Here is a 20369-nt window from a genome sequence, read left to right on the forward strand (position 1 = left end):
ATTTAATGAGCGCTTACTAGGTGCAAACCACTGTACTAAGTATTTGGGAGAGTATTCATTCAATCGTATTTATTGAGCGTTTACTGGGTGCACAGCACTGTACTAAGAGCTTGGAAAGTACAATTCGGGAACAGAGAGAGACAATCCCTACCCATCAATACAACAGTATTAGCCGACACATTCCCCACACATAATAAGTTTACAATCTAGTAGAGGAGACAGACATGAATAGAGTTGAGTCCTCAGCCACACTGCCTCTTTCCTAATATTAATTTTGCTCTTGGGATAATCCATCTCTATACTGGGACATCACTAAATTACACTGTGTTATATTATGAGAAGCAGCATGGCCTAGTGGCAAAAGCACGGGCTTGGGAGTCAAAGGATGTGGGTTCTAATCCCAGCTCCACCACTTGTCTGCTAGGTGACCTTGGGCAAGTCACTTATTAATAATGTTGGTATTTGTTAAGCACTATGTGCGAGCACTGTTCTAAGCTCTGTTCCTCAGTTCCCTCATCTGTAAAATGGGGATTAATACTGTGAGCCCCATGTGGGACAGGGACTGTGCCCAACCTGATTACCCTGTATCGACCCCAGCTCTTAGAACAGTGCTTAGCACATATTAAGCGCTTAATACAATAATTATTATTACTGTTATGCTGTAAGCCTGGTGTACTCGATCAATGGTATTTAATAATGATGTTGGTATTTAAGCGCTTACTATGTGCAGAGCACTGTTCTAAGCGGTGGGGGGTATACAAGGTGATCAGGTTGTCCCACGTGGGGCTCACAGTCTTCATCACCATTTTACAGATGAGGTAACTGAGGCACAGAGAAGTTAAGTGACTTGCCCACAGGCACACAGCTGACAAGTGGCAGAGTCAGGAATCGAACCCATGACCTTTGACTCCCAAGCCCGTGCTCTTTCCATTGAACCACGCTGCTTCTCTGAGTGCTTACTATGCAGAGCACTATCCTAAGCACTTGGGAGAGTACAGTAAGATGTGATATCATAGGTCTACAGATAAGTTTTTTGTTTTGTTTTTAAATTTTATTCTTTCTCATCTGCCCACTATAACTGATCCAAATTCCCTAGAGCAAAGAGGATTAGAGGCATGAGAACAAGGGGTGGCGGGGGATAGCAAAGGCCACCACATATTCCTGCAGGGCCACTGCTGGACCCTGGCTCAGTTTGGAGAGTTCCAAGCAGGGCCACAGTCCTGTGTGAAGGGGAAGGTTAGAATGTGCCTTTGGGAAAGAGCAGGCTACCTTGACATCCTCTGTTCCCCTCACTCATGCTGAGGTGACATAGTCTAAGGGAGGGGAAAGACTAGAGAGTAGAAGGTTAATCCGGGCTCTGCCACTTATCAGTTGTGTGACTTTGGTAAAGTCATTTAACTTCTCTGTGCCTCAGTTACCTCATCTTTAAAATGGGGATTAAGACTGTGAGCCCCACATGGGACAACCTGATTCTTCTATCTACCCCAGCGCTTAGAACAGTGCTTGGCACATAGTAAGCGTTTAATAAATACCATTATTATTATTATCATTATTAAATGGAAATCTAGTTCAAAGAATTATCATCTTTGAGTACTTGAGTGCAGAGCACTGTACTAAGCACTTGGGAGAGTACAACAGAGTAGACATGTTCCCTGTCCACCAGGAATCTTTAGTGCTACCCACACATCCTTATTTTAGGATAGAGGGAGAAAATAGGATGTCCCTATTCCACTTGGAATCATCATTCTACTTTGTCAGGCAGGGCTCTAGGCCAAGAGTCCTTTGATAAAAAGTACCGACACCTCCCTGCCCAACAGTACAATCTCTGTCCCTCCCTACACACATAAAATTAACATTTGGAAAATAATAATAATAATAATAATAATAATGATAGTATTTGTTAAGCGCTTACTATGTGCCAAGCACTGTTCTAAGCTCTGGGATAGATACAAGGTTATCAAGTTGTCCCATGTGGGGCTCACAGTCTTAATCCCCATTTTAGTAGCATGACTTTGTGTATTCATTCAATCGTATTTATTGAGCGCTTACTGTGTGCAGAGCACTGTATTAAGCTCTTGGAAAGTACAATTCAGCAACAAAGAGACAATCACTGCCCACAATGGCTCACAGTCTAAAAGGGGGGAGAGAAACATCAAAACAAGTAAACAAGTATGAGTAGAATCATTATAAAGACATAGAATTATAGATATATACACATCATTAATAAAAATAAATAGGATTATAATTATAAATATGTACATATATACACAAATGCTTTAGGGGCCTGGGAGTCAGAAGGACCTGGGTTCTAATCCCTGCTCTGCCACTTGTCTGCTGTGTGAACTTGGGCAAATCACTTCACTTCTCTATGGCTCAGTTACCTCATCTGTAAAATGGGGAAAGACTGTGAATTCTATGTGGGACAGGGTCTGTGTCCAACTCAATTACCTTGTATCTACCCCAGCACTTAAAACAGTGCCTGGCACAGAGTAAGCACTAACAAATACCATTTTAAAAAAAGACCAAAAAACTTGTAAAGAGGACGTATCCAAATAGCAGAAATGCATATTAGAAAATTTTAGGATTTATCAAAACAGAATATTGGTAGAGGCCTCACTCCACACCCTATCCTCTAGTGAACCTATCTCCCTGTCCCAGCAGAAGGCTAATGGCTTGATTAGCCCTTAGTGAATTTACCCAACTTTAAAACATCAAAAGTGGACAGACCCTACTTCTTCAGAATTCTTAGAGACTAATTTGATCACTGAATCTCTGCTGCATAATCTTATCAGTCCAAATGCTTGTACTGTGTGAGAAGGGGTCACTAAAACAAACAGTAGTCAGGGAGTTATGTTTTTACCAGTCTATTGCAACAGTTATATAGCAGAGATTATCATAAACCGTTCCAGGAATCCACATCAGTGAAGTAGTCATCACTGTGCTCCACTAGCTAGGACCGACCTCACCCTCTCCTGGGCAGGGCCAGCATTCCAAATCCACCAAATTTGAACCTCAGGCCCCTTCCAGTTCATTTCCAGGTTCTACATTCTGCTGAATAATGCCTTCTATAATATATTCCAGACATTTCCAAGGCTTAACATTCACACACACAAACACTCCACTCCCAGGAGATGGAGAATGCTCTTCTTTTCCAGACACAAGGCCTGAGAAAGGGACTGACTGCCTTTAGGATGATTGGTGTGGGAAGCAGATATAGGAATTTTGAATGTTTGCTCTTGGTGTTTATAATTCTTCCATGAAGTCAGCTGGGGAGAAGAGGAATCAATCGATCAGTGGTGTTTAGCGAGCGCTTACTGTGTGCAGAGCACTGTTCTAAGTGCCTGGAGACTACAGTTCAGCAGAGCTAGTAGACATGATCCCAGCTCACAATGAGCTTGGCAAGGAGAGAAGAGGAGGAAGAAGAGGAGAATATGGAGGACTGTTTGGTGTAGTTGAGAAGCAGCGTGGCTCAGTGGAAAGAGCACGGGCTTTGGAGTCAGAGGTCATGGGTTCGAATCCCAGCTCTGCCACTAGTCACCTGTGTGACTGTGGGCAAGTCACTTAACTTCTCTGGGCCTCAGTAACCTCATCTGTAAAATGGGGATGAAGACTGTGAGCCCCATGTGGGACCACCTGATGGCCCTGTATATCCCCAGCACTTAGAACAGTGCTCTGCACATAGTAAGTGCTTAACAAATGCCAACATTAGTTAGAACTTTCCCATCATCAACAAAGAATGTAGATCAACAAATTTATAATTAGATAAAAGTGCAAGATAACTTCAGAACCCTGCATATAAGTGCTAAAGTAGCTTGAGAGGATTGTAACACTAGGACATTGGGGAAGGGGAGGAGAGAATGAAAAAGAGAATCAGAGAAACCTCCTGAAGGAGGTGATTTTTCTACAGAGCTTTGGAAGAAGGGGACAAAGTCACCTGGTGAATGACATAAGCACTGGAGGCAAGAGATCAAATGAAGGGGATTGTGTGGAGGTTGGTTTGAGTAAAGAGAAAAGTTCAGGCTGGGTGTAGTGAGAACATCTGCAACTATGAATTACGGACCCAGGCCTTGAAGCTCATGGTTCAATTCTTTGTTTGATTTCTATGAGCAAGTGTGGGAAAGCACTCCAGGTTTCTGAAGTGGCGAAATGTAACCAGAAGATGAAAGATGAATTTTGCTGCTGCTTGTAGGATAGACTCAATTGCGGAAAATCTGGAGGTGGAGGCCCAGGAAGTAGGCAAAAGCTGACTGGCTTGTACAAGATCTGTGGCAGAAGTAGAGAGGAAGGGGGCAGAAATCCAAGAAATATTCCAAGGGAGAATTCCAAAGGTAAATAAGAAAAAGAATCCAAGAATACCCCCAAGGGGGAAAGACAGGAGGGCCTGGAGAGTTAGGAGGCAAAAGGAGTCATTCAGTCTCTGACATATTAAGTTTTACATGCCTAATCCAAGAGAGACCAAATGCTGGTGTCCTGGAGAGGAAATGAGACTGAATAAAACCTTGCTCATGCTGCTTGTATGGACATGAATGGTTTCACCAAACTGAGTCAGCAGGGAGGAAAAGCTACTGGTAAATTGAAGCCCTAGAGCAGCTTTCTCCAACTAATACCAGTTCCATTTGTTCTCCCATTGCCTCATTTGGAGCAAAGATGATGGAACTGGCCAACCTGTAAAAACGACTTTCTTGAAACTCAACACTCCTTTCCCGCCTGCTCGTCCTCATTCCTCCAAATTGTTAATAACGTACGGTACTTAGGTAATGCTGATTTCTGTTTTCAGCTCCTCCTTTGCAACTAGAAGCCCCAATCGTTTATCCAAACAAAGGCCGGAAGAGCTTTGGGACTGAGTGGATATGTTATTCAGACAGTTCCTAGATCTTCATGCTGAGCTGAGACTGGGCCTGTTCAGACAAATGCCTAGAGAACTTCAAGATCAGGGCTTTGCGAACGCCGATTAGACTTAGAGTTCGCAAAGCTCACGATCTCTGGCCAAGGTGTAAAAATCGCCCTCTAAATAATGCAGAACTCAATAAGACATTCAGCCAAATTTTGCTTCATGCCCTCAACAGAAGCCATAAACGTGCCCTGGGCAGAAGCAAGAGGATTAGAGTCCCCTAAGGGAACTGCTGGAAAAATAAGTCATAGAGGACAGTTCATATCTTCAGCCAAGTTAAGCAGGTAGAGGTGGCATCAGAATGAGGCAGCAACATCTGGGGTTGTAATCAAATCAATCAATGGCACTTATTGAGCACTGTGTGCAGAGCACTGTACTAAACGCTTAGGAAAGTACAAATACTACAGAGCTGGTAGATAATAATGGTACTTGCACTGTTCTAAAAGCTAGGTAGATATAAGCTAATCAGGTTGGACACAGTCCCTGCACTTCATGGGGCTCACACTCAATCTCCATTTTACAGCCCCACAGCAGACATGTGGTAGATTCGGGGTTAGAACCCAGGTCCTGACTCCCAGGCCCATCCTCTTGTAATCACTGCCCACGAGGAATTTAAGGCCAACAGGGGGGAGCAGATTATGGATAGGAGAACTAGTACAGTACAAAAATATTCACCCAACTATTGTGGGGCCAATCCAAGATGTATCATCTTGGGCAAGTCACTTCCCTTCTCTGGGCTTCTGTTCCACTATAAACTAGGGAAACTACAAAATGACCGCTCTCCTTCCCTCCCTTCCAGGGAAGTCCATAGCCCTTGAGCAAATGGCTATACGTGCCATCAGGTGACCAAACTCATCTTATTCACTGGCACTCAGGACCTTCTCTGGAATGTCAGGTGTGGCAGCTTTAGTTGGGTGTTTAGAGGGAAAAAATGCATTCTCATGTCAGAAGTCTGGTGTTTTGCTTTGTTTTTTGCACTCTATACAGCAGAAGATACTCCATGCGCACCTGGGAGGTGGCATTCAGGCTCTGGCAGGTAGGGAAGAGACCTGCCCTACATTAAGGAAATCAAAAGTTTTTTTCATTTTTGTTAATATCCATTCCTTCACAGTGTGCCTGTATCACATTATTTACTGCTTTTACTTGGAAGAATTGAGGAGAGAAGTAGCTTAAAGGCTTAACCTGACCACTCAGACAGAACAGGGCTTGGTGGCTCACCGACTCCCCACACCATCAACTCATTACCCATTAGAGGGGATAATCTACCTCGTGTCTCCCACCCACTCTGTATCTTTGTTGACACTCAGTTTATATATTAAAATACTTTTGTTGTAAATGGGACTGCTCTATTCACATGGGCCGGGCAAAATACGATTAATAACAATTGTTTGGGGGGGGTGAGAGGATTTTCCCTTATAAAATTGTAGAATTTTGTCCTGCATCTGCAACCAAGCAATTTGTAAGACTGCATCAGAGAGATTCATGTAAAGCCTGTCCTGAGTATTTTCCTCTAGTACTACAGATTCCCAAGTCCTTTTCACTCTCTGTTATCACTTATCAGTGGGAGTTCAATAAACACTAAGGATGATGATCATTTATTAATTATTCAGTGCTCAAGAACTATTTTGGCACTAGAAAAATCCTGTCAACTAATTACTTGAGAAAAGATAAAAACAGACAACACATTTTTAAAATTCAAAATATTTTAGGTTTAAAATACCCTCACTGAAAACATTACATTTTCATTAAAATTAATGTTTTCATCATGCATTTTGAATACAACAATCAATTGTATTTATTAAGCACTTCCTGGGGGAGTGTATAATATAACATAGTTGGTATCCGTGTTCCCTGCCCACAACAAGCTTAATGTAAGATATTAATACAAATAAATTTTAGAGATGTACATAAGTGCTGTGGGGCTGAGGGAGGGGTGGATAAAGGGTACAAATCTAAGTGTGAGGGCAACGCAGAAGGGAATGAGGGAAAAACACTTAGGGAATAAGGGAGAAGTCTTCTGATAGATGTGGCGTTTTTGTGCTCACATGCCATTGCCTTCAAAGGTTGGAGAGTATTAAAGCGTGAGTTTTCCTTAACAGAGTATTCCAACACCACTGCTCTGGTATATTAGGAGTGTGGACAGCCTTTATATCGCCTCTGCCTCAGGTAGAGAGGCTAGTTCCTGCCTGGAGCTCTTCTGGGATTTCCCAGGGCCCCACCAGGAACGCAGCTATGGAATGAAAGCCCTCAGACATGGGTCAGAGGTGAATCAAGTCAATCCAAACACAAGTGTCTGGTTGAAGAAAGAGCTTGCCTAACCAAATAAATGTGTGAATAATCCTACAGCAACACTTTTTCCACACAAGTGCTTATCATAAAGCTGTTCAGGCCCAGAACTCTGCAAGGTCTTAGAAGGGCGAATTTTACCTTAAAGGCTTTTGTGTGTGTGTGTGTGTGTGGTAGAGAGCTTGAGGATGCTCCCTCCCCAGCAAGAAGCACTGTGGCCTAGTGGAAAGAATACAGGCCTGGGAGTTGGAAGAGCTCGGTTCTGCCAATTGCTTGCTGTTTGCAATATAGGCAAGTCACTTTCCTGAGCCTCACCTGTAAAATGGGGATTAAATACCTTTTTTCTCTCCTACTTAGACCTAGCCCAGCATTTAGAGAAGTGTTTGACCCATAGTTAAGCGCTTAAATACCACAAAAAGGAGGCAGAGTGAGCATCCAAGACTACCCAACTCAGACTGGTTTCCATCATCATTACTGTGTGCAGAACACTGTACTAAGCATTTGGGACAGAATAACACAGAATTCCCTGGCCACAAGGAGCTTACAGTCTAGAGGAACAGTATACCTTTCTCTCAGCCATGTCCACAGCAAGACAATACATTTGGAGAGAAAGTAGCTATGCTTGATGTAATTGTAAGGTGGAGAGGAGGTTTGGAGGTTGCCCTGTACTACTCTCCAGGAACCAGGCTGGATATTGACACTGCAGAGAACTGCAAGTTTAAAAAGCTTTCAAACTTGGCATCCCTGGGTGCTCTTAAGTCCCAGTTCCAAAAAGTTGAGCTTCTCCCGCAGCCTACCTCCTGCCGAAAGTCCGGTCTGAGGCCCAGGCTAATGGGATCTGACCTGTACGTACACTTGGCAGCAATCTGATCCTTCCTTCTGATGGGCTCCCAAGATAAGATAAGATGGCTGAGGGGCCTCTTACTTGGGCAAACCCCTCCCGCTCAAACCCACCCTGAAGGAAGGTTGCTGTAGACCTTGTTGATTAACCTGGGTCTGGAGGGAGCTGGAATGCAGAGGCTTTCAAACCTCCTGTTAGTGCTGTGAGGGGGTGGGGGCCAGAAAGGGCTTTTATTTCAAGACAGAAGTTAACCATTTCCAACCTCTTACAGGTACAAGGCTCACTCTTTGTGGTTGTTGTGTAGGTGGCTCGGGAGTGTCTTGGACATTAACACTAGTAACATGTTCAACCTTTTGGGAGTACAGCAACCATTAAGAGGCAGTCAATCAATAGTATTTATTGAATTGTCAACTGTGTGCAGATCACTACTAGAGCCCACAGGAGAGTACAGTTGAGGAAGAACTGATCTCTCTCAAAAAATATAGTCTAGTGGCAGCCCCAAATTATTTTTTTTTAATGGTATTTGTTAAGCACTTACTATGTACCAGGCACTGTACTAAGCACTGGCAAATACAAGCTGATCAGGTTGGACACAGTCCATGTCCTACATAGGGCTCACAATCTTAATCCCCATTTTACAGATGAGAAGTTAAGTGATTTGTCCAAGGTCACCTAACAGGTAAGTGAAAGAGGCAGGATTAGAACCCAGGTCCTTCTGACTTCCAGACCTATGCTTTATCCACTAGACCACAGTACTTCCTAACGTCCTTGATTTAGAAGTGCCATCCAGCCAACTGTAACCACACCCCCCCTTACATGGTTAGCTTCCTGAGGTCAGGGAATGTGACTACCAAGTCTATTGTACTGCACTCTAAAGTGCTTAGTACAGTGTTCTGCCCAGAGTAAGCACTCATAAATATCATTGACTAGTTGAATTGATACTGGGAAAAGTACACCGCCGCCAGAAAAGTGTGTGTATTGCCCAGAGAAATAGGTGCCCTGAACCTAGACAACAGGAGCCAAATAACTTTGGCTTTCTCAAGGGCAAAGTAATCTCAGGTGACTTGACTCAACTCTCCTGTGCGGGCGAGAGAAACAACAGGGGTGCAGGTACTGGTTGCTATGATGAAAAGTTTGCCCACAATCCCACAGTCGGCAAGGACCGTGGCTGGAAGCACAACAATTACAGTTTGGGTTCAGTCTCAAGAGTAAGCAGGGAGGAAGTATCATACCCTCTAGAATGTAAACTCATGGTGGGCAGGGAACATGTCTACTGACTATTTTTATATGGTATTTGTTAAGCATTGTGTCAGGCATGATACTAAGCGCCGGGGTAGATAGAAGCTAGTCAGGTTGGACACAGTCCATGTTCATTCATTCATTCAATAGTATTTATTGAGCACTTACTATGTGCAGAGCACTGTACTAAGCGCTTGGAATGAATAAGTCGGCAACAGATACAGTCCCTGCCGTTTGACAGGCTTACAGTCTAATCGGGGGAGACAAGCAGACAAGAACAATGGCAATAAATAGAGTCAAGGGGAAGAACATCTCATAAAAACAATGGCAACTAAATAGAATCAGGGTGATGTACATCTCATTAAACAAAATAAACAAAATGAATAGGGTGATAAAGATATATACAGTCGAGCGGACGAGTACAGTGCTGAGGGGATGGGATGGGAGAGGGTGAGGAGGAGAGGGAAAGGGGGGAGAAGAGGGTTTAGCTGCGGAGAGGTGAAGGGGGAATAGAGGGAGCAGAGGGAAAAAGGGGGAAGCTCAGTCTGGGAAGGCCTCTTGGAGGAGGTGAGTTTTAAGTAGGGATTTGAAGAGGGTAAGAGAATTAGATTGTCTGAGGTGAGGAAGGAGGGCACTCCAGGACCGCGGGAGGACGTGGCCCAGGGGTCGACGGCGGGATAGGCGAGACCGAGGGACGGTGAGGAGGTGGGCGGTGAGGAGGTGGGCGGTGAGGAGGTGGGCGGCGGAGGAGTGGAGCGTGCGGGGTGGGCGGTAAAAAGAGAGAAGGGAGGAGAGGTAGGAAGGGGCAAGGTGATGGAGAGCCTTGAAGCCTAGAGTGAGGAGTTTTTGTTTGGAGCGGAAGTTGATAGACAACCACTGGAGGTATTTAAGAAGGGGAGTGACATCTTCTTCTTCAATAGTATTTATTGAGCGCTTACTATGTGCAGAGCACTGTACTAAGCGCTTGGGATGAACAAGTCGGCAACAGATAGAGACAGTCCCTGCCGTTTGACGGGCTTACAGTCTAATCGGGGGAGACGGACAGATGAGAACAATGGCGATAAATAGAGTCAAGGGGAAGAACATCTCGTAAAAACAATGGCGACTAAATAGAATCGAGGCGATGTACAATTCATTAACAAAATAGGGTAACGAAAATATATACAGTTGAGCGGACGAGTACGGTGCTGTGGGGATGGGAAGGGAGAGGTGGAGGAGCAGAGGGAAAAGGGGAAAAAGAGGGTTAAGCTGCAGAGAGGTAAAGGGGGGATGGCAGAGGGAGTAGAGGGAGAAGAGGAGCTCAGTCTGGGACATGCCCAGATCGTTTCTGCAGGAAGATGAGCCGGGCAGCGGAGTGAAGAATAGACCGGAGCGGGGCGAGAGAGGAGGAAGGGAGATCAGAGAGAAGGCTGACGCAGTAGTCTAGCCGGGATATAACAAGAGCCTGTAGCAGTAAGGTAGCCGCTTGGGTGGAGAGGAAAGGGCGGATCTTGGCGATATTGTAAAGGTTAAACTGGCAGGTCTTGGTAACGGATAGGATGTGTGGGGTGAACGAGCCCCATGTCCCACATGGGGCTCACGCTCAATCCCCATTTTACAAATGAGGTAACTGAGGCAAATATTCATTCAATAGTATTTATTGAGCGCTTACTATGTGCAGAGCACTGTACTAAGCTCTTGGAATGTACAATTTGGCAAATATACTTTAACGTGACTTGTGCAAGATCACAGCAGACAACTGGCAGATCTGGGATTACTGATATATTGAATTTTCTCAAACACTTAGTACAGCCCTCCTCACACAGTAAGCAATCAATACGATTGAATTCAATAATTTAATTCAATTAAATAATATTGATTGCTTCCAACTCAGCTGGGCCGAACTCAAGCCCAGCTAGGGGAAGAGCCTGAGCGGGGGGCAGTTGGGACACCAGGTATTCTTTACTTTTTATTTCCAAAAAGGTCTGTGGGGAGGAGGGGGCAATCACTGCCCCTATTGCACAGGAGAAGTTCCACCTCTCCCCCAAAGCAAAGGACAGGTGAAACCAGACTACAACCCAGGCCGACTATTCTCAAAATTGAGATTCAGTCCTGCTAAAGAGTAAAGCTAACTTCAAGCGGGGCAGGGATAGGTCTTGAGCCAGCTCAAACTGAGGAAGAAAACATACTTCAGTAAATTTGTGCATCCTAATGTAAAAATAATTTTGGCTAGTAAATGCGCCTTATTACAACAGCACATTTTCAGAGTGGGTCTTCGTGGGAGGGAAAGTTCAGAGGCTCAAAGGCCAGAGCGACAAAGCCAGGAACTTCTATCCTCCTAGTCCATCTCTGAGCCAGCGAATGGGAGACAGAAAAACAATGCTGCCTTTCCATCAAGTCACCCTGACCAGGTTGAGAGGCAGAGCATTTATTTAGCAAGCCTTACCACTCTTCCTCCACAAATCAGTTCTCATGTAGAGAAATAATGATTTCTTTTTCCCCCCTGAAAAAATTCTTTTTCCACAAGACTATTTTATTTGTTTGTCTGGAAAAAGTATTGTAACCATTAGCACTAGTTACAAGTGCCAAGTGATGGAAAGGTCTCCATCCCAAGACAATACAGAACTGCAGAGTAAACAAGAATGCAATCAGACCACCTAGCTGCTCAGGGAAGGGTAGAAAGCAGCTAGAACTAAAAGGGGTGGCCACTGTAAGTTTGTGGATGCCTACTTTTTCCTCCAGAATACCAGGAAACTGCAGCCATTGCGGATTCAGAAAACCTGAATCCATGAGCCAGAAAATTAAGGGCAGCTATCAAAAATTAGTCCTTTGCTGTTTTGACTCCAGATCTGTGAATGGAGACTCCACCTTCTAGGTGCATTGGGCCAGAGTGATCAGAGAAATCCACTATCCCCAGGATCCCCTTGCATATACTGTGTTCATATATATACACACACACACACATATATATATATATACACATATAAACATATACATATATATATATATATCCCTATTTTAGAGATGAGAGAGCTGAGACCCAACATCAAATGGCAGGGCTGGGATTAGAACCCAGGATCTGACTCCCAAATCCGTGTTCTTTCCACTAGGCCATTCTGCATGATCACTAAAAATTTAATCTTTCATGCATTTTATTTTTTTTTTAATCAGGCCACTAAATTTAGTAGTTTTTTTTAATGTTATGACCATAAAAATGGGAGCAACCCACAGAAAAGTATTCTGAGAAATACTGATGTTAGACAATGATTTGTACTCTGTGGAGGACTGAATTCCAGGGATCCATTGGTTGAAGATAAGATTGTTGAGCCATCAGTTCTTTTGCCGAAAACACACTATACAAGGAACAGTGAAACTCCGCCACTTAAGGTTCATGGAAAACTTTAAAAAGTGTTCCACAACCTTAGGGGTGAAACCTTTGTTCATGCAAGGTCTTGCTGATGTATTCATGCATTAGAATCTACTAGAATTTCTCTAGGACTTCTCCCAGTTGTACGTATTCCCCCTCTAGACTGTAGGCTGGCTGTGGACATGGAATGTGTACCTACTCTGTTATATTGTACTCTCCCAAGTGCTTAGTACAGTGCACTGCACACAGCACTCAATACAACTGACTGATTATTCTTTCACTAGTTCTTCTGTATCACTAGGCTGGTGAACAAGCATTCGCCTAGAGTCAAGTAATCCCACTTGAACAACGGAAGAGCTTTAGGCACTGAGCATAGGCTGATTTGTATAGCTTATTCAGCAAATTGCAATCTGGGTCATATTTCCCCATTCTCTCTGGCTGCTGAGGAAATCTTTTATATCCCCGCAGGTAAGAAGCGATCTTTTCCTTGCCAATGAAGCAGAGTCAATAAGAACATTACTCAAGAAGTGTCCTTTGCAAGTAAAGAACCTGTCCTTTCAGTTTGAAACAATCATATTTATTGAGCATTTACTGTGTGCAGAGCACTTTACTAAGCTCTTGGGAGAGCACAATAGGGTTGATAGACATGAAACCTGAATGCTCCAGTAAATTTTGCCACTCCTTCCCCTGTCTACCATGCTAGGTAGAGGGCAGGTGTTCTTTCCCCACCAGTACTTGGGAGGAAAATGGAGGACCAGCCAGAAACCTCTCATTACAGCTTGCAGGCAAGTATAAAATACACCAGCCCACCTTTCACCCAATTTACACAGCCTGCACAATGCAGGATTAAATTCTGGTTTTCCTGACCACTAATTGCTTGGAATGGTATATGGGCTTCATGCTGGTTTCCACATGCCCAACTGCAAGGCTGCATTAGCCTTGAGTCTGACTTCCGTTTTCATATCTACAATCAGAGTATTGTATAATCCTAGTAGGCTCCCTTGGTTACCTTTGGTCATATTTAAGGCTTTGTACCTACTTGAGAAGCAGTGTGGCCTAGTGGAAAAAGCACGAACCTGGGAGTCAGAAGACAGGGTTCTAAACCTCGCTCTGCCACTTGTCTGCTGTGTGACACTTACCTGTTCCTCAGTTCCTTCATCTGTAAAATGAGGATTCAATACCTGTTCTCCCTCCTACTTAGACTGTTAGACTGTGAGCCCCATGAGGGACCTGATTTTCATGTACCTATCCTAGCACTTAAAGAAGCAGCATAGCTCAGTGGAAAGAGCCCGGGTTTGGGAGTCAGAGGTCATGGGTTCTAATCCCGGCTCTGCCACTTGCCAGCTGTGTGACTTTAGGCACGTCACTTACCTCCTCTGTAAAATGGGGAATAAAATATGAGCCCCACATGGGACAACCTGATCACCTTATATCCCCCAGTGCTTAGAACAGTGCTTTGCACATAGTAAGCACTTAACAAATACCACCATTAACAGTGCTTAGCACACAGTACATGCTTAAGAAATACTACCATCATTTATTATTACTACTTCCTAACATGACTCCTATTATCAACAGATTGTCTCTCATCCAAAACTCTAACATGACTTAATGGAGTGTCTACCCATATGACCCAAGGATAAACTCCTAATTTTTTAAAACAAAATGCTAATGCTGATTACTTCCAAGTTTACAAAAACAAAACCAATCAAGCCCCAGAAGCCAATGAAGGAACAGCACATGCTCCCAAGACAGGAACTGTCAATCATGGTTGGCAGAATGGCTGACATGTATCCTGAGCTAAGAACATCTACCAGGACATTTTCCATTGTCTTTTTTATGCTATTTGTTAAAACCCTACTATGTGCCAGGCATTGTACTAACTGCTGTGGTAGATACAAACTAATCAAGTTGGACACAGTCCATGTCCCACATAGTGCTCCCATTCTTAATCCCCATTTTACAAATGAGGTAACTGAGGGATAGAGAAGGTAACTGAGGCAAGGAAAAGTGAAGTGACTTGCCCGACCACACAGCACACAGATGGAGCTGGGGTTAGAACTAAGGTCCTTCTGACTCCCATCCCCACTCTCTATCCACTAGGCCACAATGCTTTCTCAGCATGTCCGCATGAACGTGGTCTGTGCAGTTGAATTTTTCAATCAAGTTTCTCCGCCCAGATTCATGAGGGACAGCATGGCCCAGGGAATAATGCACTGAAGAGGAATTGAGATTTGGATCCGGTTTTGAATGGCTCTGACCCCAACTCACTGGGCTGAGAATACACCCATGAGGCCAGTTCTTACTGAGGTGCCCTGAGACTGAGAAATGCTCTGAATGACTGAGAGCTTCCCTGGCGAGGAGATGGTGATCGTAGCCAAGAGGCAAAGGAAAGTTCAGAGCTGATATTGGGTCTGGTGCCTTCAGAAAGTGAACCCCAGCTGTCTCAGAGCTCAGCCATACTGGGAATGTCTGCCAAGTTGGTATTTTCAAAATTAGGAGTCACTCTCTGACTTTTCATTTGTCTTGGAAGATGCCTTTCTGGGCAATAATGCTTTAATTCCAAAGGGGAAAAACAGCCATATGGCCCAGGGATGTTAGTGCTGTTTTCGAGGAGAGGTAGCTAACGGCTACAATAGTACCATCATGATTCCCGTGAGGAATGCACCGATTTTACCAAGTAAAAAGCCACTCTCTTCCAACCACTGCCCATCATTTTTTTTTTATATATATAAAACAACATTCAGTTCATGTCTCCCCATTCCTCAAGAACCTCTGGTGGTTGCCCAGTCACCTCTGCAAACAGAAACCTCTTACCATCAGCTTTAAAGCACTCAGTCAGCCTGACCCCTCTTACCTTACCTTGATAATTTCCTACTACAGTCCAGCCCACACACTGGGCTCCTCTAATGTCAGCCTACTCACTGTACCTTGATCTCACCTATCTCGCCACCTACGCTTTGCCTATATCCTTCCCTCTGGCCTAGAACTCCCTCCCCCTTCACATATGACCAACCACCACTCTCCCCCTCCTTGAAAGCCTTATTTGGGGGAAAAAAAAAAAAAATCACATCTCCTCTAAGAGGTCTTCCTTGATTGTACTCTTCTCCCCTAAACCCTCTCCCTTCTGCATCACCCATGCACTTGGATCTCTCTGTACCCTTGAAGCACTTGATATTCAATCCACCCTCAACCCCTCAGCACTTATGAACATACCCATAGCTTATCCATCTCCTCCTCTAGATTGAAAACTTCTGGTGGGCAGGGCACATACCTATTAACCCTGTTGTAGTATATGCACATATATTATATGTATACTGGAAGTCAGCATGATATAGTGGCTAGAGCACGGGCCTGAAAATCAGAAAGTCATGGGTTCTAATCCTGGCTCTGCCAACTGTCTGCTCTGTGGCCTTGGGCAAGTCACTTCAATTCTCTGTGCCTCAGTTATCTCATCTGTAAAATGAGGATTAAGAGCCCCATGCACAACAGGGATTGGGTTCAACCCGATTTTCTGCATCCATCCCAGCACTTAGTACAGTGCCTGGCACATAGTAAGTGCTTAACATATACCGGAATTATTACTCTTCCATGCACTTAATACAGTGATCTGCACATACTAAGTGCTCAATAAATATTATTGATTAGTGGTGGGCACAGATCGGGGGGGGGGGGAGGGTGTGGTGGGACATCCTGATTCCCGTGTCTACCCCAGCGCTTAGAACAGTGCTCGGCACATAGTAAGCGCTTAACAAATACCAACATTATTATTATTATTAATTCACAATACATGCCTGAGAAGGCTTAGAGGATAAATGTTGGCTTGTTAAATGTCAGTATGGCCCTAGTTTTGTCAAGGTCACTACATTGAAACAGGTTAAAGGGAAATACTACATCAAAATTATAAAATGCTTTCTGGAATTTGCAGAGCACTCCCCGGCGCTATCTTTTGACTAAGTGTGGAATGCCCAAGTCAGCAGTGTGGTTATCCTCACCTCTCTTCCCCCAGTACTAAATCAAGGTCAGATCCTGCCCAGAGAACAACCAGAAATCGGGTTAATTGACATAAATCAAATCTCGTCAGATAGGGCATAGGGAGTCTGCATACCATTAACTTCTAGTCACTGCCCACCTTGCCTGCTCTGAGCAAATTCACGGTCACAGACGCAGAGATTGATAGAGTAATTCCGGAGTGCTGAGAGAGGGCCGGGATTTGGGAGAACCTTTTGCTGGTTAGTAATGCAGCTTCCACTGTGCAGAGCAGGAATTTAGTTTGGGCCATGCCCAAGTTAACATTTTACAGGCTGGCCTGGTTACAGTTTGTTATAAGGTCCAGTAATGAGCCTATGCCAAAGAATTCAGAATTTATGAGGCATGGCCTCTTAGTGCCTTTCCCCGGTTACCAGCTCCAAGGCATTTCTAGCATGGGTGTTAATTGTTCTGACAATCTGCTAAGAAGTTATGTGCAAAATACTCCCAAAGACTAAAGACCTCTTGAAAACCCCTTTTTAAATGACAATGGATTTATTCATTCGGACCAGGCACCGGCCCTGCTTTTCCAGGCCAAAGTGTCAAGAGAATTACAGTGCAAGTTTGGATCAGAGAACCTGTTAAAGTAGGGGGAGCCTGCAGCAGAAGGGTGTAATAAAAGTTCAAATTTGGTCACTGCTCTTAATACCAATAACTTGGAAGGGAGACGGGGGAACAGTATGGAGGTGTTTCGAATTAGTTCCTGGGTTCCGGCTTTCTCCACAGGCAGGACGTGGGGGTTGGGGTGGATGGGGGGAGAAAAATAAGGGACATTTTTGTTCATCAGAGGCCCGGGGCAGTCTGTACCAGTCGAGGCTTGGGACGGGGCTGCAGTTGAGAGATCAAAGAGCTTTGATCTCCAGCTTCCCTGGTAATTTACCTCTCCCACCCTTGCCAGTATCTTGCCCCTCTCTCCCCGCCAGCTCCAACCGTCTTCTCACTAAGTCTGCTTGTGTTTGGGCATCGCAGCCGAACATGGACCGCCTCGGGACACAAGAAGTAAGAATCCGGTCCAAGTACCGTGTCGCAAAGCTTTTGAGATGGGTCTGGGGGAGAAATCTCTGCTTCGGAGGTAGGGTTAAAGGTGCATTCCAACTGCCGGGAGGGCAGGGGGAGGCTGAGAGGGAAAACAGATCTCCTCTGTTCGGGACACAATGAACATTTCACAAAGCCCCGGCCATTTGTGGCAATTAGGCCCGCTCTGTTCATCCTCACCACCACCACACCTGCGCTAGGGCCCCGCCAAGGGAAGAGTGTGCTAGGCACACCACGTCCGGCCCTGCTGCCAGTAGGGATGGGAGCTGTACAAAGCGCTGCGTTAATCGGCGAGAAGTGGCGTGGCCTAGGGACAAGAGCCCGGGCTTGGGAGTCAGAGGTCATGGGTTCTAATCCTGCCTCCGCCACCTGTCTGCTGTGTGAGCTTGGTTAAGCCACTTCGCTTCTCTGCGCCTCAGTTATCTCCTCTGTAAAAGTAGGGATTAAAGTCTGTGAGCCCCTCGTGGGACAACCTGATGACCTTGTACCTACCCCAGCGCTCAGAACAGTGTTAGGCCCACAGTAAGCACTTAACAAAAATCATTATTATTCTCTGTGCCTGTTACCTGCTCTGTAAAATGGGAATTAAGACTGTGAGCCCCTCGAGGGACAACCTAATGACCTTGTATCTACCCCAGTGCTCGGAACAATGCTGGACCCACTGTTAGCACTTAAATACCATCATTATTATCCTCTGTGCCTGTTACCTCATCTGTAAAATGAAGATTAAGACTGAACTACACGTGAGACAACCTAATGACCTTGTATCTACCCCAGTGCTCAGAATAGTGCTCGGCACACAGTAAGCCCCTAAATACCATCATTATTATTCTTTGTGCCTCAGTTATCTGTAAAACTGGGATTAGGACTGTGAGCCCCTCGTGGGACAACCTGATAACCTTGTATCTACCCCAGTGCTCAGAACAGTGCTTGGTACATAATAACATTTACCAAGAGTTTACTAATAAACGGGGAGGGCCACATTGGCCAGATGGATGCTGGAGAAGGGGAAAGGATATCAAGTCCCTTGACTCCCGCCCCAGGTTGGCCGGCCCGGGACACCTGGGCCAGGTGAGACCATTCCTGCCCCCCGCCCCAGCCCCTACCTACCTTGGCCTAGCACCTGGCCCGGCTCCAGCTGGCTCCGGGGCACGGCCCAAGTCACCTCGGTCCTCCTGAATACTGCTGGGCACGGCTCCTGCCCTGCACACTGACCGCTAACCTGCACACCAAGGGGAGAAATAATAATAATTAAAATGTTGGTATTTGTTAAGCACTTACTATGTGCCGAGCACTGTTCTAAGCGCTGGGGTAGATACGGGGTAATCAGCTTGTCCCATGGGAGGTTCATAGTCTTAACCCCCGCCCCACCTCCATCAACCCCTACTTATTATTCAGCCCTTACTGGGTGCACAGCACTGTACTAAGCGCTTGGGAAGGCACACTACAACAATAAAGAGGGACAGTCCCCGCCCACCACGGGCCCACAGTCTAAAGGAAAAGCAGCCCGGTGGAGTGGACAGTGCACGGGTTCGGGAGTCAAAAGGTCGTGGGTTCTAATCCCGACACCTCCACGTGTCCGCTGTGCGACCTTGGGTGAGTCACCTCACTTCTCTGGACCTCCGTTACCTCGCCTGGGAATCGAGACGGTGAGCCCCACGTGGGACAGGGACCGGGTCCCGATTTGCTTGGATCCACCCCGGCGCTTAGTACAGTGCACAGAGGAAGCGCTTAGCAAGTACCACGGTTATCATTATAGCCCCCAGGAGGGTTTGAAAGAGATTTCTCGCCCCCTCCCTCGGGGAGCACCCGCCTCCCTCCAGCTCCCGTCCCTACCTCCTATCTACCGCAGCGCTTAGTACAGTGCACAGAAGAAGCGCTTAACAAATGCCATAATTATCATTATAGCCCCCAGGAAGGCTTGAAAGAGATTTCTCGCCCCCTTCCTCGGCGAGCACCCGCCTCCCCCCAGCTCCTCCGTCCCTACCTCCTTCTATCTACCGCAGCGCTTAGTACAGTGCACAGAAACGCTTAACAAATACCCTGATTCTCATTATAGCCCCCAGGAAGGCTTGAAAGAGATTTCTCGTCCCCTCCCTCGGGGAGCACCCGCCTCCCCCCAGCTCCTCCGTCCCTACCTCCTCCCATCTACCGCAGCGCTTAGCACAGTGCGCTGCATGGGCTGAATGAACGCACGGCGCTTGGCACATCGGAAGGGTTTAGGAGATACGGTTACTATGACCGTGAGCCGGGGCAGGAGGTCCCCCCCCCCCCCCAGGTATCCCCCCCTTCTCGGGGGGCAGCAGGCAGTGGGGCATCGGTCGGGTGGGCAGAGCGTTTACCTGCAGGAGGATGGCGAAGGGCAGCAGGCCCAGCCCCATGGCAGGCAACGTGGGCAGCCGGGCAGATCTCCCAGCCACCGTCTCTTGGGCGAGGGGACACCAGGTGAGGCCGCCCCGCCTGCTCTCATTGGTCCAGTCCAGCCAGGCCCCGCCCCCTGATGACGTGTCCCCACAGGTGGGGGGCGCCTCAACCCCTCCCCTCCCCCCCCAATCCCTCCCCCCCCCCTTACACCCCCCGAGGCCCGGGCGGAGGAGCAGCAGCAACAGCCATTGAGTCAGACAGTCATTCACTCAATCGTCTTGGTGGAGCGCTGACTCTAACACTACTAATAATGCTGGTATTCGTTAAGCGCTTACTAT

General features: G+C 46.0%; 1 protein-coding gene across 1 annotated transcript in view; it reads right to left on the bottom strand.

The window, feature by feature from the left end:
- The window catches only part of CDH3 (cadherin 3), a 39434-nt gene extending 19319 nt beyond the window's left edge, over positions 1 to 20115 (bottom strand). Inside the window, exons 1-2 of the mRNA XM_029076124.2 lie at positions 20010 to 20115; positions 18778 to 18889 (exon numbers count right to left, since the gene is read on the bottom strand). Coding sequence (XP_028931957.1) covers positions 18778 to 18889; positions 20010 to 20048 — 151 coding nt within the window. The 5' untranslated portion in view covers positions 20049 to 20115. The remainder of the gene's footprint in view (positions 1 to 18777; positions 18890 to 20009) is intronic.
- Between the last annotated feature and the right edge of the window lie 254 nt (positions 20116 to 20369).

Source organism: Ornithorhynchus anatinus, chromosome 11, assembly GCF_004115215.2.
Source record: "Ornithorhynchus anatinus isolate Pmale09 chromosome 11, mOrnAna1.pri.v4, whole genome shotgun sequence".
Taxonomy (NCBI): Eukaryota; Metazoa; Chordata; class Mammalia; order Monotremata; family Ornithorhynchidae; genus Ornithorhynchus; species Ornithorhynchus anatinus.